Source organism: Phodopus roborovskii, unplaced genomic scaffold (genome assembly GCF_943737965.1).
Source record: "Phodopus roborovskii unplaced genomic scaffold, PHOROB, whole genome shotgun sequence".
NCBI lineage: Eukaryota > Metazoa > Chordata > Mammalia > Rodentia > Cricetidae > Phodopus > Phodopus roborovskii.
In genome coordinates this window covers 57,045-82,940 of record NW_026126089.1, presented here as the reverse complement: position 1 = coordinate 82,940, position 25,896 = coordinate 57,045, and the positions used below count along the sequence as shown (strand labels likewise).

Here is a 25,896-nt window from a genome sequence, read left to right as displayed (position 1 = left end):
TCACTGCTGGGAGCGGTTACATTGTAAAAGGTAAAAAAAAGGGCTGGGGCCGTGGTACTGCTAGACAAAGAGAAGTCCATAAACATTAACAGGCAGCAGGTATGCTTTTTCAACTGTTCATGTGCATGGGACTGTCTCAACCGTGTGGGTAAAAAAAAAAATTACTGAAGAAAAATTTCCGAAGATTTAAAATACCTAAGGTAGTAAAATCAGACAATGGTCCAGATTTTTTGTTGCCCAGCTAAGTCAGTCACTGGCCAAGATATTGGGGATTGATTAAAATTGCATTGTGCATACAGACCCCAAAGCTCAGGTAGAAAACATAAATAAAACCATTGAGGAGACCTTCACTAAATTGACAGCGGAGACTGGTGTTAATGATCGATAGCTCTCCTACCCTTTATGCTCTTCAGGGTTAGAAACACCCCTGGACTGTTTGGGCTGAGCCCCTGCAAATGACTCTGTGGGGGGCCTCCTCTGGTGGAAATTACCTCTGTACATAGTGCTGATGTGCTGTTTTCTTAAGCCTCTGTTTGCTAGGCTTAAGGTGCTCCAGGGGGTGAGACAGCGAGTGTGGCCTGGATGCATCTCTGAGAGACCTACGCGGCGGGAGACTTGGAAGTCTCACATCACTTCCAAATTGGAGATCAAGATTACATTAGATGTCACCACACAGAAACCTTGAGACTCGATCCTCCTCCTCTGGACCCACCCCCACGCCACTCCTGGTTATAGGACCCAGGGACAGCCTCTTAAACTGCCCATTTTTATTTCTCTCTTGTTGCTTACTGTTGGAAAAATTGTTACTTTTGTTATGAGTGCTGTCCAGATTATGGTGCTTAGCAGTACAGGAGCCTCCGGAGCCAAGAGGACGCTGCTTCTTAATTTCCATAGTTATAAGATTAGAACTATTGACAAGAGAAAAAGGGGGGAATGAAAGACCAAAAAAGTAATGTTAATGATGGACTAACCTGGAAACCAATATCTGTTCCTTGGAATTTGCTAACTTCCTCTCACAAGGCCCTGAGATAAGAAGAATTCACACTGCCCCTCCTTTCCTGTGAGTCAACAGGTGGTAAATAGGGTCCTTAGGAAACAAAGAGATAACTGTAACTCTGGTTTGCCCAGACAAAATTAATTAGCACACCTTGAGGCCCTAAGGTCTGTTGACCCTAATAGCAGACCATCCGGCCTCCAAGGGTCATGTACTCAATGGACAGAGGGTCCCACCCCCTCCCTAAGCTTGTGGGTTTGCCTTTAAAAACACCTGGGTCCAGGGGAGGGGGCTTCTCCCTAGCCTGCGTGCTGGAGGAGCCCGTTTGTGCAAATGTTTCCTGTTCATTAAAGCCTCTTGCGTTTTGCAGCAACTGGACTGGACATTGAGTTCTTGGGGTATCGACTGAACCTGGAAGACTCCTCATTCTGAGGGTCTTACACTAAGGTGCAAGTTTTCTGATCTTTACATTATCCATAATATGGATGATATTCTGCTGTCAGTGCCTGCTGAGGAGAGATTTCTGGAAGTGTTTGCTAAATTTCAGGAGCTCCCGGAGGCTCGCAGACTTATTTTGGCCCCAGAAAAGGTTCAAAAGAAACCTCCTTACACCTATCTAGGCCATAAGGTCCAACAGACCGGCCTCCAGCCTCAAAGGCTCCAAATTGATTGTTCAAATTTAAAAACTCTTCATGATTGGCAAAAGTTTTTGGGAGATGTTCAATGGACGCTGTCTCTTTCCATTAAAACAGGGGAACTTAGACCAATATATGATATGCTTCTGGGGTATCCAGCCCTGACCGCTTCCAGACAAATTACACCGGAGGCCAAAGAGGCCATCCAATTGTTATTAAAAGGCATTAAAAAGCCCATCTTTGCCTCCTAGATTATCAACAGCCTCTTGTTGGGGTTGTACTTTCCTCTAGTTTTTCACCCACTGCTGTTTTTTGGCAAAATGGCCCTATATAATGGATTCATTTGTCAGCCTCCCCTAAGAAGGTGGTGTCTCCCTATTATGATTTGGTATTACAATTGTTATGGAAAGCGCATAAATTTAGCATTCAAACCTTTGGAAAGTCCCCTGATAAGATTATTCTCCCCTTTAACAAGGAAGAGTTTGAAAATTTACAGACATCTCATGATGGATGGATGCTCTTTATCACATCTCAGGAGCTATATTTGATAACCACTACCCAAATAGCCCCTTGCTGTCTTTTTTTTAGGTAACACCTTGTAATTTTTCCTAAGGTTATAAAGGAGGTCCCCCTTCAAGGAGCACGCTCAGTGTTTACAGATGGCTCCTAAGGGTTTTGTTGTAGTAGTTTCTAGTCAAATGCAAAAGAGGACACTTACAGGACAAATGTGCGCCCAGACTGCTGAATTGGTTGCTTGCATAATGGCTTTCCAGTTGTTTGATAAAGAATCTTATAATCTATATACTGATAGCATTTGCTAATATTGTAAAGCCATTAGAAACTTCTCCATATGTCCTTCCCACCTCTCAAGTTCATTCTCTTTTAGTTAAGCTTCAACATCTTATCTGGCACCCCTGCATTTGTGGGGTACATACGTGTCCATACAGGCCTCCCAGGACCCCTTGCCCAAGGCAATCAACTTGTTGATTCTTTAACCAGGCCCCCAATAGTCATGTTCACAGCTTCATGAGTGGTATCACCTAAATGCACTCTCTTGAGTTTCATACTAACTGCTCCTTACCTGTTGCCACTCAGATTACTTCTCAATGCCCTGATTGTGCCCCTTATCATAATTTCCCCGATGAGGGGGTGAATCCCGGGCACTAAGGGCTAACAATATTTGGCAAATGGATGTCACTCTTCTGCCTCAAGCAGGAAAATTAAAATATATACATGTTTCTGTGGATACATATTATAAGGTGGTTTTTGTGTTTCTATACTCTGGAGAAAAAATTAAAGATGCCATCTCTCATTGTCTACAGGCCTTTGCCTATATGGGTGTTCCCGATATCTTAAAAACAGATAATGGCCCCGCATATCCTAGTCATCGCTTCTTGGCCTTTTGCAAAGAACATCATATTAATCTCTCATTTGGCATACCACACAACACTATGGAACAAGCCATCATGGAACGCACTCATGCCACCCTTAAACAATATTTTAATAAAATAAAAAGGGGGAATATAGGACCTCCCCCAAGTTTCAATTATCCACTATACTTTATATTTTAAATTTTTTGACTGTAGATAAAAATAACCTGACTGCCATGGAGAAACATTGGAACAAACCCTCCCAAACATTGGGATGGGTTAGATGGAAAGACATATTACAGGACAATGGCAACCGCCCACCTCCCTATTAGCTAGGGTCTGAGGGGCAGTTTGTGTTTTTTCCCTAGGAACAGAGAAACGTATTTGGATACCAGAACGGCATGTTCACCCTGTGGATCCTGATCAGGAACCTAGTCCTGCTTTAATGGAATCCCTGGCCCACAGAGGAACGAATGGTTTGGGTCTTGGTGAGGAACCCCCACAAACTGATGCTGTAAGACCCGCGGAGGGCGTGGACCCTCACGCCCCGACTCAGGAAAGGCGCCCCCCCAAATCACTCACGAGAAGTGGTCTTGATGCAAAAGCATGAGGTCTTTTATATTCCAGTGCACTGGAGTCCACAGCCACACTCCAAGTTGGGTAGAGGATTGGGAACCCTTGGTACAGGGTTCAGACAGCTTTTATAGGGTTACAACAAAGCCCGCCCATCACAAACCAATCATCTCATAGCGTCCACTGCGGACCAATCAATTTGAACTATCCAAGCCTGAACTTAGCCCAGGAAGTCTGCTTCTGGGTAGTGTGGCAGGGCTCATTTCCTGTTCTCATTCACTCACAGGTGCCCTGTTGTAAACAGTCATGAATGACCTTTTGCCTACTCACTGCTAGGGGGCAGAGTCTAAGGAGAATTAGGCAAAAATTTTCCATCCTTACAATACCAGTTAGTCAGAAGAGAACATTCCCTGGGACTACTGGCTGACAATGTGCCCCTAGAAACTTCCTGACACAGGGGAGCCTATGCTTCCAGAGAGTGCTTAATGTTTCTCAATTGCCTAATGGGTCATTCTCAGTGTCGTCCATAGCTTTGAGTAATGTTTCCATTGCTGATTTTCACTCCAATGCCAGTATGAGCAATTGCTGGGGACTTAGAGATATCCTATATCATAAACTTCCAGCAGGAACAGGAAAATACTGCTATATGGCCCCCCAGATCCGGGCCCCTAGGCTGGAAGCTCCCCAGGAAGTTATGACTTGCATAGGCCTTGCCTTGGCGACCCTGTGCTCCACCTTTAATGGGTCCCTGGGGGAGGGAGAATCTCTCAATTGTTCTTCCAGAACCTGCTCCCTGAGCAACTGCTGACCCCCAATGGACACCGGTGCCCTGGTAGTTCTAGTTCCTTCCTCACCCCCATGATAATGGAAGACCGACAAGGGGGAGAAGAAATTATCATCTACCTCCAAGAAGGGACTGCTGTTGCTGTGTCGCCGACTGCTGCTGTTATTGCGGGGATTGCTGTCGCTCAGTTCGCTGCCAATGCCTGTTAACCAGCTGGCTGGCAGGATCAGCGAGGACCTAGCTGTGCAGAATGCCCTACATGAATGCTCATATTTGGTTTGGACTCTCATATTCAGTTTGGACTCCTTAACTTAATTCAGCAAACTGCCTTACTTCAGAAACAGATTGGGGTTTTGGGTTGGTGTCATTCCTCTTGTGTCACCTTGATTGGAATGCAAATGTCTCTGTAGGGGCCAACTGCCTCAAGGCTGGCAGGGCCTTGTCTTTTGTTAATTTTACCAGTGTTTTGGCTCACCAGAGGGTAGAGGTCAATAAGACCTGAATTACTCCTATTTCAGCTGAGGGCTGGTGGAATGCCATGGCCCAGATTGGAGGTTGGTCACAGTTTTGGGGTGGCACATTTTCTCTCAGTGACTTGAGGCTTGTAGCAGTCGGGGCAGGGAATCTTGTATTATGCAAGATGCGACAGCTCTTTTCACAAAAGAAAGTCAGTCTGGCTCATGGCTCTCCTGACAGTCATGAGGACTGGTTACAGATGCTGCAGAAATGAGGGTCTCCCATGACGGGCAACTTGCAGTGAAGCCCCACACCTAAGACATGGGTCGCCGGGTCCCCCGAAGATGGGTAAGGGGTGGCACACCCTGCACGACCTAAGCCAGGGGTCTCTCATAGAAAATAAAAAAGGGGACATTGTTAAGAATTAAGACCTTGGCTAAGAATTCACTCCCCCTCCTGCTGCCCTCAGGGCAGGCAACTATAACAGCTGGATAACAGGAGAGATACTTTCTAATGCAAAATGCTAATGCTCTTTTGGCTCCCACAGCCCTGAAAGCGCCCTTGGAACCTGAGATGACTAACTGCCCCTTTTGCTTCCCCCTCCTCCATCTGGTGCAGGGGTATATAATCTAGCCCCTGGAGTAAAGTAGAGAGATAATAGAAAAGCCTTCTTAATATCAAGAGTACAGTGTTATTAACCTCGAGACACCCTCTGCAGTTTCTTGGGCTTCTACACAATTTCATAGGTTTCCTGCTATGGCTCTTACAATATTCCCTTTCTTTTGTGATGTTCCCTGTGCCTTAGGCACAGTAAATGCAAAAGGAGAGGGGTAAGGGAAGAAAAAGTAATAAATACTAAGGATGCTTGAAAAATTCACATTATTTTTTATTTACCTAAATTACATATAACGTGTGTGTGTGTGTGTCCATGTCCACCTGTCTGTCTTAAATGAAGTTGTACTACTTTGACTGATGATGCAATCCCCACAAGCCATAGACTATCTAACAAAAACTCTGTATTAGGCACAAAAACAGCCCTCTCAAGTTGTTGATCAGGGAAGTGCAAGAGACTTCTCCAAACAATATAGGCTATTGTGTTACTCTTGGTTACCTCTCAGAGGATATAAAATAGGTCTACAGAAAATTAGACCACAAAAAGTACAGATCAGAAGAGATTGCTACCAGACTTGCCTGGACTAACATTCAGCCCCTAAAACAAAGATCCCAAAGTTCTATTGTCAATTTGAGTATATTGGCATGCTGAAATATGCCAATAGTACCTATTGCTGAAGACATCCTGCACTTTGGACATAGGATCAAATTGGATCTGACTTGGAAAGCCCATTGTTTTCAGGAAACTTCCAAGTTTGGTATAAATCTAGGGCTCCTAGAATTTGAGAGTAAAGAGATACTGTTGAGGATATAAGAAACAAAATTGAAGTTGAATGTGAGAGCCTGCAGAGGGTATCTCGAGGTTAAAAAGAATGTATTTAAAACAGCCCAAGGAATATACACCAAAGATACCCAAGATGTAAATCCTTGTGCCTGCTAACCTTCCTGAATAATCCAGACTTGTACCTGGTAAATTGCTATTTCAAAAGAACTGAGTAGACCGTAGGCTCTAGGGAGAGAATCTAGTACTATTATTCTGTAAAATGAACATAGTATTAAACTGCCTCTTAGATATCTTTATATTCAACTTCCCTCAGAGGTTTCCTTTTGTAATAAAAGTAGATGGTGGTCAATATAGACTCAAAATTGGTCAAACTATAGTACGACTGAGAAGTACTCAGCCTGACTGGGTCATGTTTATCATCCCTCCACCCCAAGGCAGAAAGACTGTTAAGAGCTAGAGGTAGGGAAAGAATTCTGTGGAGTTTTCTGGACATGACAGGGCTGTTGCACACATGAACTCACAGTGAATGACTATACATGCACAAGATTGGCACAGTATCAAACCAGCCAAAATTCTAGCATTGGTGGACATTCCACCTCTTCCTATCTTATGAACTTTGCATCTGACAGCTGCTGGGCACAGTGGGTAGAGAGTAACTTTTCAAGGATTCAGTCCTGCAGGCTACCCATGCTCCAGTAGATGGCCTTATAACCATGAACATATTGGTAACACTAAATGGATTTAGTCAGTGAGTTTAAAAAGAAATACTTGACCTTTGGAGATAAAAGTGGTAGTGAGGAATAGAAGGCATAGGAGGGAAGCGAATCTGGAGTAATTCATACAAAAAAAAAAAAAAAAAAAAAAAACCGAAAAGATAATTTAGTTTTGTTTTCGTGAGTTCAGAGGGTAAGGTGCTTCCCCGGGAACCCATAGCATGGAAAAAATGAACTTTAAAAAGTTGTAGTCTGACTTCCACATGCATATTGTGGTACAAGTGCACACACAAATACACACAATGAAATAAAAATGTATAGTATTTTTTTAAAAAAATACAAAGAGACCTACTTGCTCCTCCATCCCCAATGTGCTGATGTGTTCACAGACATAAGTTTAATACTGTTTATTGGAATCCTATGCCTTAACATATTGACATTTTATAATGGAGAACACAGAATAGAATTTAAGTATTTTCTTTTTTGTTTTATATTTTTATTGTTTTTTTTTTCTATATAATATATTCTGATCATGGCTTCCCCTCACCCTTCTCCCCACAGGCCCTTCTCCCCTCTTACCCATCCACCATCTTGCCCCCTTTGTCTCTCTTTAGAAAGCACATGACCCTTCACTTTTTTTCTTTTTCTTTTTGAGAACAGAAAAGCCAGGATCATACTCATATTAAACCTCAACATTCAGGAGGTAAGGAATAAGGGCTGCCATGAGTTTGATGTGAGCCATTCCAAGACAGCTTCGGTTAGAGTGAGACCATGCCACACTGATAAATAGGGCTAGAGAGATGGCTCAGCAGCTAAGGGCACTTACTACTCTGTATAAGACCTGGGTTCAGTTTCTAGCACCCATATGGTGGCTCACAGCAACCTATAAGTGAAGTTTTAGGGGATCTAATACCTTATTCTAATCTCTGTGGATAGCTACAATGACAACAGAGACCCCCCCACACATTCACACACACACTCACACACACACACACTCACTCCCTAAAATAGAAAAAGAACATGTAAAATGATTGTTTGCTTTGAATAATAAATACCGCCTCCAGCCCCAATACATTATTTTTTGCCATTTATGTCAAAATTTAAAACCGGAGCAAACATCTGTCAGACTAATATTTTGCTTTTTCATAAGTGCAACATTTTAATAAAAATTTACATCTAGATAAGATAAACAATCTTCAGATTTTTGAAACTTTAATAAGATTTTAAAAACATGACTTTAAACTGAAAAACATACACATTTTGCACACAAATATCGTAATATGAATCAACTCCAACTCCATTTGAAAACATGTGAATCAAATTACAGTTTTAGAAGTTAGTAATTCACATTTAAGCAAGTTAGCGCCTTGCTGAATTCAGCCTTTGTAAAAAAGAGACTTAGTGCATATTTTAACGGTACATTGTGACTGTGTACCATTTGTTGGTTTTTCACCTTATTAAAGAAGATTACGTTCTTGAAAGTTGGTATATAACGGCTAACCTCCTATGACCTGGAATTTCCAATGGTAACAGTTACATTTTGTAACAGAACACTTTCTATAGATTTCTTTCCTATCTTAAAATGTTAAAAGCAATCATTGTAAGGATTGCATCAACATCAATTTAGCAGAGGAAGATCAAACTTTATTGAAACTGCTTGCATACAAAATATATTGCACTATAACCAAACAAATGTCAACATAATATCCAATCTGTTGTCGCTAATATGTACAGAGAATATTGCCCAAGAGCAGTTACATTACAAGGTCATTCTACCTTGGTTAATTATCTACAGTATTTTAAACTGAACAGCTTACAGATGATGTGTGCAAGGTACCAATTTCTGTTTTCAAATACTATACATTCCCAGAATAAATAACTAGAAATCAACATTAATGTTTGGCAATACTTTTTAAAAGACCTTTTAATAGTTGTGAAATCATGTGCAGTTTGTTACCATTTTATATGCTTATTTGTATGCAAGAAAAAGTAAATGAAAAATGAAAACTCAAAGAAATAAATTCACAAAGTACATCAGAGGCAGAACTTCGGTTTGTACGGCTCTGTACAGATTCAGTGGTACCCCTACTCGGAGTTATTTTTTAAGAAAAATATAACATCTCAGAGTGAAGGTCCTTCACATACTTTTTCTTCAGTAAATTTCATTTATCAAAAAAAGAGAAACTCAATAATAAGACCCCATCAAAAAAGAAAAAAAGTATTTGTTAACCAATCCTAGGTCTGCTTTTCAATTCTGCTTATACATTAGATTTCATATTTCAAAGTTACAAAAAAACTTAACCTGCTTTCAATGTTTCTCAGACAAAGTACCTCTACTTCTGAGGGTTATTATGTATTCATGAAAATGACCTTCATATCTCCCCAAAAATAAGCTTTAACGTAAAATATGAATGAAAAATAAAATTTGGGGAGGACAAAAGCAAAAGTCTCTAAGTTGAAATTCATCATCAGGCCAAAGAGCAGGCATATCCTACTAACTTTCGACCAGGAAGATTTGAAAGTAGCTGAAAACATTTTTTTAAGCCTCTCCCAAATGAAAAGATAGTTATTTCTTCTCCTGTCTATACAGAAAAATTACACATCTCTTCCAATAACACTATTTGTCATACTTCAGTGCAACAAAACAAAAACAAACAAAAAAATGTTCTATTCTTTATACTGCCTATGCTGATGTTTATGTAAAGAAAAAAATATGGAAAGCATGCATTCTTCTATAAAGTACTAATGTTTGACAGGGTTTGCTACATCTTTAACATTTAGTGTTTCCAACTTATCTTCCCTGAACTCTGCATCCAGATATAATATTCCTACCTGCCAAGATATAAAAAAGGCACAGATCATACAACTTTTTTTGCTAATGAAAATGACACGTCACATCACACACATTTCAGGGTCCACTAAAATACTGGAAAAGTGGACCAAAACATAAACTGACACAGGACATGAAATGGCACAGCATTTCATGGAGACTTTATATGAGACTGAAGACAGAGATCTAGTAATGATTACCACAAATGTGATTTACCTAGAAAGACTGAAACGTACTGCTGAGTTATAGCCCAATGCAGGAAAATGGTCCTAGTTAATAAAGATCACTACTTAGTATTTTTAAAAAATAAAAGTAAAATCCTGCCCTGAAGTGTTAAGTGTACTTAAAAGTTATGCTTCAAATTTCATGATCTTTTTGTGCAAATCTGGAAGATTGTTGTTTGTGGCCAATATCAAAACAATTCTTTGCAGAATTTGTGTTCATTTCAATGCTCTGTGCCATCTTGCCTACTACTTGTCTTTGGCCTAACAAAGTTTTCTAAAATGGAGTAAGAATTACAGAAACGGTAGAGGAAATATAACTTCGGAATTATGCAGTTTAGGGTACTCCATTCACGAGTGGTTGCTGCCCATCCATGCTGTCTGGCTTTTCCTTCTTCTGGTTACGATCTTTACCCGTGCGCAGCCGGTTACCTTCACTGGAGGCATTCTGTAATGGTTTAGTGTGGACATTCTTTTCATTATTGTAGTTAACTCTGATCTAAAACAAGTTATAAATACACACACACACACACACACACACACACACACACACACACACACACACACACACAAGATCCTACTTGAATGGCCTGACAAGAAATGTATCCCTGCAATGTGAATTCCACATGTTACAGGGGGAGATCGAGGCAGGATGGATCTCTGAGTACTTAGGCAGCCAAAGTTAACATAAGTGAAACCCCACCCATCTTAACAGAAAGCAGTATTGAGAAGAAAACAGAAGTATAAGAAATTAAAGCAAAGTAGGCTCTTTATTGGTTTAGGTTTTTAAATATTGTTCCTTAGCTGGAAAACAGTGGTCATCCCACTGTGTCAAATCTATGAAAAAAGTCTAACTTTATATTCTATTTCACATTCTTCTAAGCAAAATAGTGAGGCCATTTCTAACACATTACTATCATTGACTAATAGAAGATATATAGGCTATATACAAAATACACAACATACTATACACACACACACACACACAGAGAGAGACACAAAGCACAACCCATAACACAAAATAATGTCGTATTACAGCTTCACCAGAATAAAAACTCCAACAACCCATTCAAGAGCTAACTTTAGTTCCCACCTTTACATCTATCATAAGTATAAGTAAGCTTTTCTCCACCAACATTCTCCACCTCATCCTTTAGAAACCTTTGCAGCTGCTTCAAAGTCTAAATACTGGGGGCTAGGAAGACGGCTCAGCAGTTAAGAGCCCCTGACGTTCTTGCAGAGGATCTGGGTTCAGTTCCTAGTGCCCAATGGTGGCTCACAACTACCTGTAACTCCAGTTCCAGGGGTTCCAATGCCTGATGCACCTATATACTCATACACATAAAATAAATAAATTTAATAATAAGAAAACATTTTAAAATTCTAAATAATGTTGCAGCATAAATTTTTGGTCTTAGTATCAGTCTAGTGTCAACTGTAGAAAAATAGTGTTACTTTCTAGGAACTTGTATTTCAGTAACAAGAGTCATATGGTTCTATAACTTGAATGCTGAAGAATAGGATGACAAGGGGAAATGTGGAAACAATGATTTGTAGAACTAGAATCCTAGGAAGGTATAAAGATTAATATAATTTAAAATACCGTTCTAAGGGGCATAAACTATTTTAAGTGTGAATACTAAACACTACTAACCTTTTTTGTCCTGGTCCTTCAGAAACTGCCATTAAGTTAACACTCCCTTAGATTTGTTACGAATTCTAAAGAAGATTGCACTATAATGATTTTGAGTTAAAATTAGCCAATAATGTATATTGGTTTCTAGTCAGAAAGAACTCTTACTGAAAACTTAGACTGAACAATTACAGAAAAATTCAAAGAGAACATGAATTCTGAGAATGTGATACCAAAGTTTAAATATCACTCCAACATATGTTAGCTAAGTGACTGTGGGCACAGAACTGCAGCTTCTGTTTACTTACCTATAAATTAGATAATAAAACTTCTTACCTCAGTGGATTACCTCAGTAAGATTAGGTGAGATAAAATACACATGAAGCGCTTAGTAAAGGTGCCTGGATTATGTTCAGGGAGTAAATTTGAAATTACTTAACAACTGGTTAAGCACTGACAAAGCTACTTGAGAAGGGATCCTGAGAGTAGACTCTGCATATAAATGAAAAGCTGACCCACAGGGCATGGAAACTAGCTAGACACCATAAACCCTATCTGCAGTTAAAGGGAGAGGGGACCTGATTTGGATCGCTTAGAACATTTCACTCAGAATATTCTAATACTTTTTTTTTCCTTATGGAGAGGGTTGGAGAACCACCAACATGGTCTGAAAATTATAATGAGGTCACCAGTATTCACAAATACTTAAGACCACATATCCTCTGAAGAAATCCTCATATTTATGTATTTATCATAAAGGACTAAGATTGTCCACAACTGTAATGCTGAAGAAAAAAATATTTAATATACTACAAACATATTTAAAAATAAAATAAAATAACCTCTCAACTCTCAAATGGCCACATTCAAACAAATAGATGGAAAGAATCACCTAAGTTTTACCTGCAAGGATCCATCAGCTGTTCTTCCTTTAGCCTCCCTTGGATTACGTGGACGATTATCTGTTCGGGAATGATCGTCGTTTCCTGTATAAATATTTTTAGAATGTCAACAGTTAGTGACTCTGAAACACTTGCTCAGATTCACCATTTAGATCAACAGTAGAAACTAAAATGCAATAAAGAGTCTACCAATTCCAAGTATACAATGATTAATAATTCATTCGAACAAGAAACAAAATATTCTGAAGGTATTATCTTATGAATCAACAGGTCAATATGAATTAACAATCGTCTGATGATTAGAAACCCCATAAATAGTATGAATTAGTTTTCATTATTTATTCATAGTTTCCACAAATCATAATGAAGGTGTTTATTCTGTCACTTCACAAACAAAAATATAATCATTTGTTATGATGATAATCACAAGACAGGTAGGTTATATTGCCAAGAATTTTTACTCAACATCAAACAGTGAGCAGTTTAGCTCGAGTCTTTATTTCTCTTTAAAACATATTACCTTTTTATTTATTTTTTGGATATGTATGTGTTGGGATACATATACCATAGCTTACATGTAGAAGCCAGAGGATAAAATAGCAAAAGTCACTCCATTCCTTTCACCATGTGGGCCTTGGGGATTGAACTTTGGTTTCAGGATTAGCAGCCAAGTACCTTTATCTCAGTGGCCCTTAATAAACCACTGTACCTTTGAAGCCTCCTCCTCTTCCTCTTCCTCCTTGTCCTCTTCCTCCCCCTCCACGCCGCCGTCCGTCTCCTCTGCGCAGAAAGCTCTCCCTCTCTTCCTCTGTTGGAGCTAATGACCAATCACTGAGTTCATCTCTGTGGTCAGATTCTGTTTCAGAAGCATTTGATGCTTCAGAATTAGTTCCTATCGAGAGTTAAAAGTTATATACCATTGTCTGACTTTTAAAAAAGGTTAATAGAAGCTTCCAGAGATGAAGTTTCAGGGGTGACTCGATATTCTTCCCAATTTAGAAGCCTACAGAAGAATATATTCATTTCCTATGTTTAAAAACAAGCAATTTTAAAGTCAAAATGAAGGGCTTCCCATATCTGAAGTAATTTTGGTTTTTATTTCTTTTAAAGAAAATGTGTTTTGTTAGCTATCTAAGTTCAGAAATGAATGTGCCATGTCTTTAAATAGTTGTGATCATGGAGGAAAAATTGTCTATAATAAATAATGCAATACTTTGATAATCAAAACTTCTATGAGAGCTTTTAATATTAGGCACAAGAAAGAAGGATGTGCACATTTTGGCCAACTCTAAAAGGGGCCAATAAAGGCCACCATGGTATTTATGTCTCAGGGAAGGGTGTTTTGTGGGATTATCCCCAACAAAAGGGATATGCATTCCAGATGCATGGCCCACAATCTTCCCTCCCACTCCCAGTGGTAGACTGAACAAAGATCACTATAAAGCATCACATTATGGCTGAGGGGTTAATGACACAGGGGATGGGAGTGGGGGAAAAGAGCTCCACAGTGAGGTGGAAATTTATTGGTCAAAAGAACAAACTGTTGGGAGGAGGGTTAGGGTTAGGTTCAAGGTTGGCCTTATGAGTAGGTGTCTCTCCCCACTCTGGAATATCAACTCTACTACCTCTCTCTCTTCCTCTGTTGGAGCTAATGACCAATTATAGCTTCACCATTATAGCGTCACTCCTTGTGGATCCTTGAAGGCTTTTCCATCTTAAAGAGTTCCCTTTTGAAATGCAAATATTTGTGAGATGGATTACACCTTATACCATAATTAGCAAGTTACATAGTAGATACACAGTAGAGCAAGAAAGGCAGTAGGAACTCGTAGGTGGGCACTGGGTTCACTGAAAGTTACTGGGAGAAAAGAAAGAAGCACGGATAGAAGAGCTGGGAAGGCAAAGAGATACTTTGCCTACTTCTTGACTGTGCCTAGGGCTGACTTTGACCATGTCACTCAAAATCACCTTATGAGCCACAGGATGCAGACCCCTGATTTACACAGTCCATCCAGCAAGTATGACCAGCACTGACAAAAAATGAGCCACAGTACACAAATGAAAAAAAGTTTTGGCTTAGGTCATCAACACACAAGGGCTTAAGCAGATTTGTCCCCATTCAGAATATGGACAGAACTCATAACTGCCCTGTGAACTATGTGTGTCATTAGCAGGATCTTACTCCACATGTCTCTTGAAATACAATTTAACCCATTGTGAGTTGGAAACCATGTAGGGAGAAACTGTTATTATAGAGTTCTAATGAATAGTAGAGATTAGCAGCTATTAAGTCTAGGAACAGACAAAGTTACTGAGGAAAATGCTTAGTTTGTACCTGAAGTATATCCAGGACCGCGTCTGCCGTGCCCCCTATTTCTGTAAGGTCTACTACCTCGACCCATTCCTTGACCATCATCAGTCACATAGCCTTTTTCCTTATCTGTACGATTTGGTGGTGGTCTAGAACTAGCTCCAATTTGTCGCAACTGCTCATCAATTTGTAATCTCTCCAAACGCAACTGGTCTACTTCCTATTTAAAATATACAAGATAACAGTAAAAATAATTTGACATTTTACTTAGTAATACCTTTCTCCTTTTCATCAGATAAAGAGTATACTGGAAATACTTCAATTTCAATTCTAAATTTATAGTAAACACTGTTAACACAGAATTATCAGGAAACTGAATGGTCTTAAAAAGAAAGACTACTACTGATACACTTACTGATGGCAAGACTTAGAGATATATACAAAAACACCCAGTTTTAAAATTATACTGAATAAAGTTAAGGTTGTGTGATTTGGCACTAGTACTCAATTAGGCTATGGATAAAGCAGAGATATGTTAGTTTTGGGATTTTTTGATGAAAAATTGACTAAAAACAATACTAAGAAGTATGAAAATACAGATAAATGATATAAATTTAAGGTTTAATCACAAACCTTTAAAAAAAATCACATTATAAATGAGCTTAATGAAATTACTTTTTCAGTTAATATTTTAATTTACAAAGGACTATGCTTGGGGTACTTTTTAAAGAACATGTATTATTTTTGGATATAATTATACAAGTAAGGACCATTTATTTCGATGAACTGAAAAAGCTAATATTCCTTTATATGAAAGTGAAAAAAAACAAAACAAAACAAAAAAAAACAAAACCTAGGTCTCCCATCATACCTTGAATACCTCTTAAAATACTAAAACTCTGCTTAAAAAAATATAGCAAACAAAATAAATTGAGTTGAACAAAATATGTCAATTCCAAAATGCACTGATAGACCCTTATACACAGTGCAATAACTTGGGTTCTGTCAAATCCAGATGAAAGCTTCATTTTAACCCTTGCCTTTCTAATATACCCAGGGGCATCTCACTTATTAGCTACAGGGAATAAGATCTCTAACTATAGCTAATATTCAGTGTTTCAGTCAAGAAGAAGTCATAAAAACTAAGTTGTTAACATCTTCTTTCTGAAATCTGGAAAAGAAAAGGAGAGACTAAGAGAGAATCTACAGTGAATTTTACTTTTTCTCTAAACCAGAATTTATAATAAACTGGATAGAAAAAAGATAATACTATAGCTGAGTGAGAGGCTTCCTCTAAAAGTATATATCTAGCTCATGGAATGTGTTATGTAGATATTGCATAACAGAATGAATTCCAGGGTTATTCTACTTTGGCAAAGCAGTCAGTTTTGGTGAGATGCCAGATACAAAAAAATGATTTGAAGATGGAAAGAATGGCAACAGGATAGCTGCCAAAAATCAGATAAGAGCGAGCATTAATTGAAAAAACAAGGGGCATGATAAAATGTAGCACTTTATATCTAGGTCACAATAATTGTTTTAGCTAAAATTATAAAGGAAAACACATACAACAGATTGCACATAAAACACACTGTCCAACAAAAAAATAAATAAGCAAATAAAAGTGGCATCCTACCCATGCAAACCTTGCTGGATGAAACCTTCCCACTTTTACTTATTAACTGACCACCATTAAGAATGAACAAAATGACCACGTACTGCACCTTTTTTATTTTCACTCTTACTTACTAGCAGACTCATTCACATTTTATTAAGTCAGCAAACACATCTTAAGATAGTATCATGAATAAAATAGAACTTAGATTATTTTGTAGACTTTTTCAAAAGGCCTATATAATAATTCTGGTAATAAGACATTATAAAAATGAAAACAGTTAATAATTCATTAAATTTCATGACAATCTGTGCCAAAGGGAATTTGAAAAAGCATTTAGTGTAGTGCAGTGACTTGCCTAAAGTCACATAGGTAGTTCACAGCTATATCGCCAATCCAGTGCTCTTTCCACTAATAGCCTCTGGGTTCCTACTTCCCAGCTTGCACGCTAAAGGAGGCATAACAGTAACAACAGTAAAATATATACAAGAAGACATAAGTAGTTTGTATTTTGATTAACATAATATAGAGAAAAGTATGAAGGCTAAACATATACACAGAGGACTTAATCAAACACTAGTATTTCCTTAAAAATGACATAAAAGGGACAACAAAGCCCAAGTGCTGTAGACACAAAAGTTAGATTGGAAAACAACCACAAAAGCCAGAAGATGTATGTATGTATGCACACACATATATTACATATGCACACATATATGTTTATATATACACACATATGTATATATATACCTAATTGAGTTTTAAGTGTCTAACAGAAGAATAACTATAAATATAGGAATGTATTGAGAACTGAGATATTAGCCCTATGATTTACAATGAAAAACTTAAAAAAAAAATCAAGAAATGAACTAAAACAATGTATTTATTATTTTTACAAGGTCACATATTATTAAGTACTGCTTAGAAAGATCACAGTTTTGGAAAGATTTACTATACAACTTTTAATAATTTAGCACAAGAAGATTGGAAATTAAAAGTCATTCTGGTTCTCACCTTTAAATAGTTCAGATGGTAATCCAAAAGAACAGTGGCATTAGCGATGCTGTCTTTTGTTCCCACAAAAACAAATGGTACCATACCCTGAAAAAGAAATTGTAGTAGTGAACCTAAAGAACTAGTGATGATTAATCTGAAAAAAAAAAAAAAAGCAAAACAACACACACACACGTAATTACTAAATCCTTAGCATAGGGTCTGGGGCAAGCAATAAGCACACAAACATCTGTTTAGAATATAAATCAATATGTAAAACCAAGTTTCACATCTGAATAAGGACAAATCAATGTAGACATTCCTTGAATACCAGATTGCTTTAAGACTGCCATTTAATGTTGGCAAAATAACACATATGTAACTAAAAATTATACAAGCATTACTGTGAGATGTGTAGTGTAAACAAGATGAATACTTATGCTTTAACTCATTTACAAGTTATATCTAAATCAAATTCAGTTTAAAATCAGAGATCAGGGATACAATTGTAAAAATAAAACTCAATCTTGCTAACCAAATCAATAGAATTCAAATCATGAACAAAAATTAGAATAAATTAAAATACACCCAGTAATCTGTATAAGAACAACAAAAATCATGGCAGAATCACAGCCATGGTGTTTTTAACAAGTCCATATAAATTTCAAAAATACATTATGAAAATCTTACAAAGATCAATCATGAGAAAAACTGTGATCTCTATGAATATCACTTTTATATAGGGATAATTTTAAAGGTACAATCTAAATATTTGTGCTTAACATCAGTATAAAAGAAGAGGGAAAAAGAAAACAAACCATTCCGTATCACAACTAGTAGGGAAGACTAACTACTGGTGTACAAAGAGGACCAATTAAGGCACATTCTAAGTTGAGAACAAACAGTTCAATTATTTTGCTAATAAACAAATAAATATACATGGTTATTTGTATTCACATATGACTAATAAAAATTATTATAGTTATAAGTCTTTGGCAAAACTAAAAGATATAGGAGGTCAGGAAGCTGTTCCTTGAGCATTACTCTTTTCTAAACAACATTCTCTTGGTACACATAGGTATTTTAGGGATGCTTTTGCCTGCTTGCATTCGGTATATAATAGGTCCAAGATAGGAAGATAAGGACACAAAATTTTCTTTATCTCTTTACATGAACGCTACTGTTGTTGAAGAATAAACCCCAACCATCAGAAAATAGTGCTTGTAGGCTAATTATCAACTAGTAGGCAAGGCATTGTCTCCTAGAAGCAATGACTATCTGAACTGTCAAGTGCTGTTGAAAACCTATAAGGATTTTCTTATCTGTACCACAATATATAAAAATCATCCCCCATCACCACCAAGAAATATATTATTCCCTTTCTCACTAGCATAGTCACAGCGGCATTAACTGTATTATTTACAAGTGTCAAATATCAAGTGATGGAATACTACATGCTTTCCAAGTAATCATCAAAACAGGCTTCAAATTTTGTGTTGCAGACTTAATTAGGCTGAATTTGAAAAACATCATTTATAACTATTTTCTCTTGCAACATAGCACAAACTGTTGGAAGTACCCCGGGCCTACTCTTAAGTGCTTCATCAGAAGATGTGAATGAATTCAAAGAAATACAATACCTATACTAGGACAAAGTGGTTCTCTGTTCTAAGATGAGAAGTGGGATGCACAGCAGAAAGGAGTACCCAATCCACGTGTAGTTATAGTTCTTTGTATAAAATGTTATTTTTGCTTTTAGCCTCTTCTAAGTCATATCATCCTTATTATAAGCAATTAAGGTCAGATAAGGGACCCTGATCTCAAAGAGCTTACAAAAGGTCATTGGGGAAACCAACAAGAAAACATCTAATAACATTATACTCTGGTTGAGCACACAGGAGCATGGGGCAGATAGGAGACCTGTGGTAGGTAGACAGGGAAAGCTTCACACACAACAGGGTCAAAGTGATATGGCAAATGCAGGAGAAAAAAACAATCCGGGTATAATAAACCCACACTCAAGTTCCTAGTGGACACATCTAGATGCAGCAAAGATTATGATAAATTTATTTTCAGAGAATTCCAAGACCTTCAGTATGTCTCAAATTTCCCTAGAAGACACAGGGGAAGACTGGTAGGAAATGACACTAGACATGGAAGGTAAAACCTTTGTTTGAGATTTAGACTAGGGCTGTGGATCCAAATACCCACGAACACTTCTCCACCAGCCCCCAACCATGAGGGTCATTTGTAGTCTTTCTTAACAAGGGGAATAAACATTAAAATATCAACTTAAAATGTATTTTTCAAGGAATGGTTTCCTACCTGCCAAGCCTTGGGTTCAGGTTTCTGGGATTCCCCTGCTACAACTGATGAAACCACTAACACCTAAAGTAGTATAAGGAATGCAAGTGATGTGATTAACTATAATGAACGATACACAGAAGCCTGAACGCAGGACTTTCACTGCAGGACTTCTAAATGCATTTCTAAATAGTTAGGTTAGTTCAAATAGTGAAGACCAGTTTCTAAAATATGGCTTTAAGAAGTAACTAGCATATCTAATAGAAGGTACACTTTGACTTTTAACACCTGCAAAATTTAAGGAGTTATAGCATGGAAAAAAGTCCACCCTCAACAGAAAAAAGTGATCCCATTAGGTTTAGAGCTTAAGATTTGTCACTGTGAGTAAATAAAAAAATATGCATTACTTTGGTTTGTTATCTCATAGGGTATCAATCATATGTGAAACCACAGAATATGAGTAGCCTACAAATCTAACCAGAGAAAAATAGCTCAAATACCAAATGTGGCATCTGAGCCAAAGATATTACTCTTAATGTGGTTAGAGGTGACAAATTAATTCTTACCCTCTGGACTTTTGTACTGTTAGGTTGAGAAAAATGGGTGCTGTTTTCCATTGTATCTAAATGTTTCTTTTCTTCAGAGGAATTAGGTCCAACCCTTGAATTATTGGAAGGTAGGGAATTTGGTGGCATAATTTCCTTGATAAAAAACATAAAACACAAAAGATAAAAAAGTACCAATTTTAAGATTATTTACTTCCATTACTGTGTCAATGACTTCTTTTGGTTAAGCACAGCCACTTAATTATTTATAAAGATATCTTAAAGGTCAACATATTAGGAATTAACAAATGTTTAACGTTCACCTTTTCCTGTTAAGGATAATGTTTAAGAATACTGATTACTAGAAAGTGTTTTGACATATAAAATTACAATGGATTAAAAATTATGCAATTAAAAAACAAATCAGCGGTTAGAGAAGTCTTAGAAGAGCATGTACTTTGGTTTCTAGCACCCATATCAGACAGCTCAACTCCATTTGAAGTGACCCATTCTCTTCTATGTTATCTCTCTATGTCACATACATATACTTTAAGTGATAGAAAAAAAAACTTTAAAAACACTAAATGGATTTAACTTCAATTAAAATAATTGTTTGCAAAAGAGGGCTTAGTTAATGTGAAAATTATGACTCTGTATGTTGATAGTATCTTCTTTGAGGATTTTTGAATTTTTATTGTTTGAGTATTTCATGCACTGATATGATGCATTTAAGTCATTGTTAACCATACTCCTATTTAGCACCAATAGAAATTGTTTTCTCAAGAAATCACCTCCTGACACTGCTTTCTTTTTGTGTGCCGGTCCACTGAGTTTAGTAAAGGCTACCTGTCTGAGCACAGTAAAGAGGTTATTTGATGGAAAGGACAACTCATCTGTGGCAACAGCAATGAAAAAAAAGACAGGCTCTTTCACAATGACCACTAGTTGTCAATAGTCCCTCTGGAGGGGTACATTTTATGTCAATTATCTTTATTTCTTTTTCCTTGAGATACAGACATTCATTTTTGTAAAGTGTGTTTAAGATGTTTAGCTGAAGCAAAACATAGCTAAAGCAGATAGTGAATTGGCAGGAAAGTAAGAGTAGTTTTAGACAGAAGATAAGAAACTGCACTTTTTAAATTTAAAAGTGAAGTGGATAGGATCTTCAGAATACAATTGCATAAAGGGTCATGTTCTCTCTTCCCACGCTCCACATAAACACTTCAAAGTTTACTACCAATAAGTATATAACCAACGTAGATAGAAGAATGAGGTTGTAAAAGTCAAATCTGAGGATACTGCAGAAAGCGATCATATGTGTAGAAAAAGCACACACAGGATGAACATACTTATTACACAATCCTTAAAAGCATGTACAAAGACTTTCTTTTTGTTTTGGTTTTTCAAGACAGGGTTTCTCTGTATGTTCTGGAGGCTATCCTGTAACTTACTCTGTAGACCTGAGGCAGAGGAAGTCGGATCTCTGTGAGTTCAAGACCAGCTTGCCTCTGCCTCCCGAGTGCTGGGATTAAAAGTATTAGCCAACACCACCCGGCTTACAAAGGTTTTTTATACATAGTATTTGTCATTAATTGCTGATGTAGTGATTTGTGTTTTTTAATAGCAAACTCATGACTACCCATTATAAGATTACAAAATAAGGTAAAGGTTAAAATGACTAATTTAAAGTCCAACATTAGAAAAAAATTGTCATTGGGTAGTAGTGGTGCACACCTTTATTCCTAGTACTCTTGAGGATGACACAAATGGATCTCTGTGAGTTTGGGGCCAGCTACAGAGAAATTGTCTTGAAAAAAACAAAAACCAAATCAAACTAAACCAAAACAGGTTAAGTCTATTGTCCATGGTATCAAGCATGTTTGATAATCAGAACATTTATATTCATGCTCAGTTTTAGAGCACATGCCCAGTAGGCCAAAAGCACTGGATTTGATTTTCAACATTACAAAAAGGAAAAAAAATATTATATGGGTATAGTACAGGGGCATCTATATTAGTAAGTCAAATAAAACAAGACAAAACCCATTCTCCTTAAACAAACCAGAAACATAAGCACTATTACATACCTCTTCTTGTGGGACATTTTTCTCATTTTCAGCCTCAATCCTCACCCTCACAACTCCTGACTTGTCCACGATCTCTTGAATCAGTTTTCCATTTTTTCCTATTACTTTGCCTAAGAAATAAATAATTCATGTTTGGCTTTAAGAAGACATCACTCAAATCCTACAAGACACTCTACTATAAACTATCTTAGAGATTCATATATACATACTGGATTGTAAGATTCAAAACAGAAGCTGTTTAAGAAGATAGTTTAATTATAAATGAGTCTCTTTGATTAGGTCATTATTTAAACTCCTTTGGTCAGGTACTACCGTTGATTAATACTTGTGACTTGATAGGGTAATTTAAAAATTTAAAGGTAATTCAAAGAGAACCTCTTATTTCACATAAGAGCATATACTTTAAACTTGCTGGTACTTTAGTATTTAACATCCTATAAAGCTCTACAAAGGGTATTAATAAAGACCCTTTGTAATAAATAAATAAGTAGATAATAAATGTATCTGCTCATTTGACAATGTCAATTCTTATCTAGCGCTGTTTCACATTTCCTCATTTATACACAGAATTGTGTGTGGTACATCTGCAAATGATGCTCTTAAGTTTCAAAGGAGCTTAGGAATGTATATAAATATCTAAAAGGAAAAGAATATTATTTCTGTGTATAGTCACAATTCAGAGCAGCATATTCATGAGTAAAGCACACTTTCAGATTGCTTTATATATTCATGAATGTTGATTTTTAATCAAGGTATAAATTAGCATAAAGAAAATTGAGATTTTAGCATGTATCTATTAAGAAAATATCTTGATCATGCTAAGTACTGGTGACTAAACAAACTCATTGTAAAAGTATGTAAAGAACAAGCAAATTTTTTAAGGAAGATAAATTGGTGTACATACTGAAGAGGGCTTAAGAAAAACAATAAATCAGTAGCTGAGACTCTAGGAAACTCATGTAATACTTATTATAGCATCTTCCTGAACTCCTGCCTAGCAAACCTTATGGAAACAAATGCTTTCTGAAAAAGCTCAGAATTCCCATCGGCATGACTCCCCCAAACAGAATTCTCTCATTTACTAAAAGTATAAACACAACAAGAGAACTAAATTAGATTGATTTACTGCAACAGGCTTTCTGGTGAAAAGGACTTCAAGCATCCTCTACATTCAATGCAAGGAAACAGATATAATCTCTCCTTTCTGTTAAGAGTCTAATTCTATATGGCAGTTACTTCCAAATTCCAAAGGAACAATTTACTATAATTCTGTTTTAATGAAATGGAGTAGTTATGATTAAACAAAAGAGGGCATATAGTTTTCTACTTTGCCCAGAACTGTGCTGAGAACTACCAATACCTATACCTCCATTAAACTGGTAGACCACATTCACATGCATGATAAGTGAAGAAAAAAGATTCTACTCTCATGAGCTAAATAAATCAGATATCCAAAGTCACAGTTACCAAATACAGCTAAGCACTTCACCTACCATAGCACTATCAAAATAAACTTCAATGGACACCCACGGTTCTAACATAATCACCTCATCCTGTGCTAGGCATATATCGTCTATACTACTGGTATGTATTCTACCATGATAACACTATATTCACATGCTTCTGTTTTAGTATACATATGAGCTACGAATTTTGCTAGTATCTGTACTTTACCTTTAAGCTGTTTTTATTAATAATGGGAAAAATATGTCTCTTGGACATTTTTTGGAATTAGGGTTTTACTATCTATACCCCATGCTATCCTTGAATTTGTGATTCTTCTGTCTCCTGAATGCTGGGCTATTACTAGTACTTTTAAAATGATACTGGAATGCTGGGTGGTGGTGATACAGGCCTTTAATCCCAGCACTCAGGAGACAGAGACAGACAGAATTCTGTGAGTTTGAGGTCAGACTGGTCTATAGAGCAAGTTCTAGTACAGTCAGCCAGAATTTTCTTACACAGAGAAACCCTGTCTTGAAAAAGATTGACTGACCTACCTACCTATGTGACACTGGAAGATGATTATAATTCTATTTTGTAAACTATGTACATAAAACACATAGGACGTTTGTTCTTTTTATACTCCTATAAGAGGTTAAGAAGTGATATGCCCCAATCTCATTTATAAATTCAAAACATATTTTGGTTTTTCTTGTTGTTTTTATATAAAGCTATACCTTTGGTATGTTCTACTAAACACAGATGAATTATTTGGGATGCCAATGAAAAGTTCCTATATTATCATTAATCACACTGATGATTAGGGAACAGTATTAATCATTTTAAAATGAGGAATTACCACTGACTCCATAAAATCCCAATCCCAAGGATACTAGCAATTAATTTATCTTTCAAACTTAATGAATGCTGTATAATTTTGACAAATATCACCAAACTACAAAAGCCTCAACTCTCATTCATCCTCAAAAATTTAATGATATAATTAAAAAAAATGCTATGAGGAGGCTAAGTAAAATTTATAAGTCTGAACTAACAAAGTATTTCTTGTACCTCTACTAAAAATAGAATCTGTGTGTATATATTTTCTATACACTGTAGGAACAGGTTGCATTTCAAAAATTGTTCCAATTTGATTACATTTCTCAGTGACAGAAAGAGATTTAACTGGTACAGAAGTTGTGTACAGAATATTTTTGACGTATATAATCAATAGTTATTTTTGACTTACCTACTAAGTTACGTGGAACTTGTATGACATCTTCAGCAAATTCCAGAAAGCTTCTAGCCTTTTTCACTGCATCTTGATCCTAATAAAGGTGAGTGGGTGAGGTGTGAAGACAAAAAAGATATGCCATTTGAAATACTGTTTGTTTGTTTTAGAGGGGAACAACTGGATTATATAGTGAAATATTTACCTCTCCATAAATATGAAATGTGCAGGTATCCTCATCTAAATCAATAGCAGTGACTCCAGGTACTTTTCTAGCTTGCTGAATATTAGCACCATGAGTACCAATAGCTAGACCCATCAGATCTTCTCGTACAATAAACTGTTCATGAAATCTTGAGGCAAGCTGCCTTGAACTCTAAAGAGAAATACACATCTGATGAACATACTTAATCAATTATGAAGACAATTTTATTTAGGTCAGCCATGTAAATTATCTTGACCCTATATATCTGGGTCCTATAAATTGCTTTATTTGAAAGCTAATTTTAGAATTACACATAAGTTCTTTTTAGGCTATTGAAGGTCTGTGCCATTTAAATGTTTTTTTGTTAGCAGGAAAGAGCTTGTTGAGAGTTTTTCAAGGTTACTTTTGAAAACCTATTTGCAAGGCTGCCTTTGTTAGTCAATGATATCCACAATGTAATAATTAAAAGCACACAAAATAATCCCAATTAAAAAACAGTTCACTTGGTCTGACAGACTCAATGCAATTTAAGCAACAAAATAAATATAGCATCTTTAAGGAAAAAAATTACTCACTGCAATTTTATTATATTACTTTAGCACTTTTTCTAGAAATGGTATAACTTTCATAATATATCACTAGATATGGTGCATCT

The 25,896-nt window shown here is 36.8% G+C and overlaps 1 protein-coding gene across 10 annotated transcripts in view; it reads right to left on the bottom strand.

The window, feature by feature from the left end:
- Positions 1-8,054: 8,054 nt before the first annotated feature.
- Fmr1 (fragile X messenger ribonucleoprotein 1) overlaps positions 8,055-25,896 on the bottom strand; it is a 36,856-nt gene continuing 19,014 nt past the window's right edge. Inside the window, exons 8-17 of one of the 10 annotated variants that reach the window (XM_051179434.1) lie at positions 25,242-25,412; positions 25,055-25,133; positions 22,363-22,472; positions 20,297-20,431; positions 19,752-19,814; positions 17,448-17,534; positions 14,843-15,038; positions 13,217-13,363; positions 12,509-12,591; positions 8,055-10,420 (exon numbers count right to left, since the gene is read on the bottom strand). In XM_051179434.1, coding sequence (XP_051035391.1) covers positions 10,310-10,420; positions 12,509-12,591; positions 13,217-13,363; positions 14,843-15,038; positions 17,448-17,534; positions 19,752-19,814; positions 20,297-20,431; positions 22,363-22,472; positions 25,055-25,133; positions 25,242-25,412 — 1,182 coding nt within the window. In that variant the 3' untranslated portion in view covers positions 8,055-10,309. The other 9 variants (XM_051179436.1, XM_051179433.1, XM_051179441.1 and 6 more) reach the window with 9 other exon arrangements.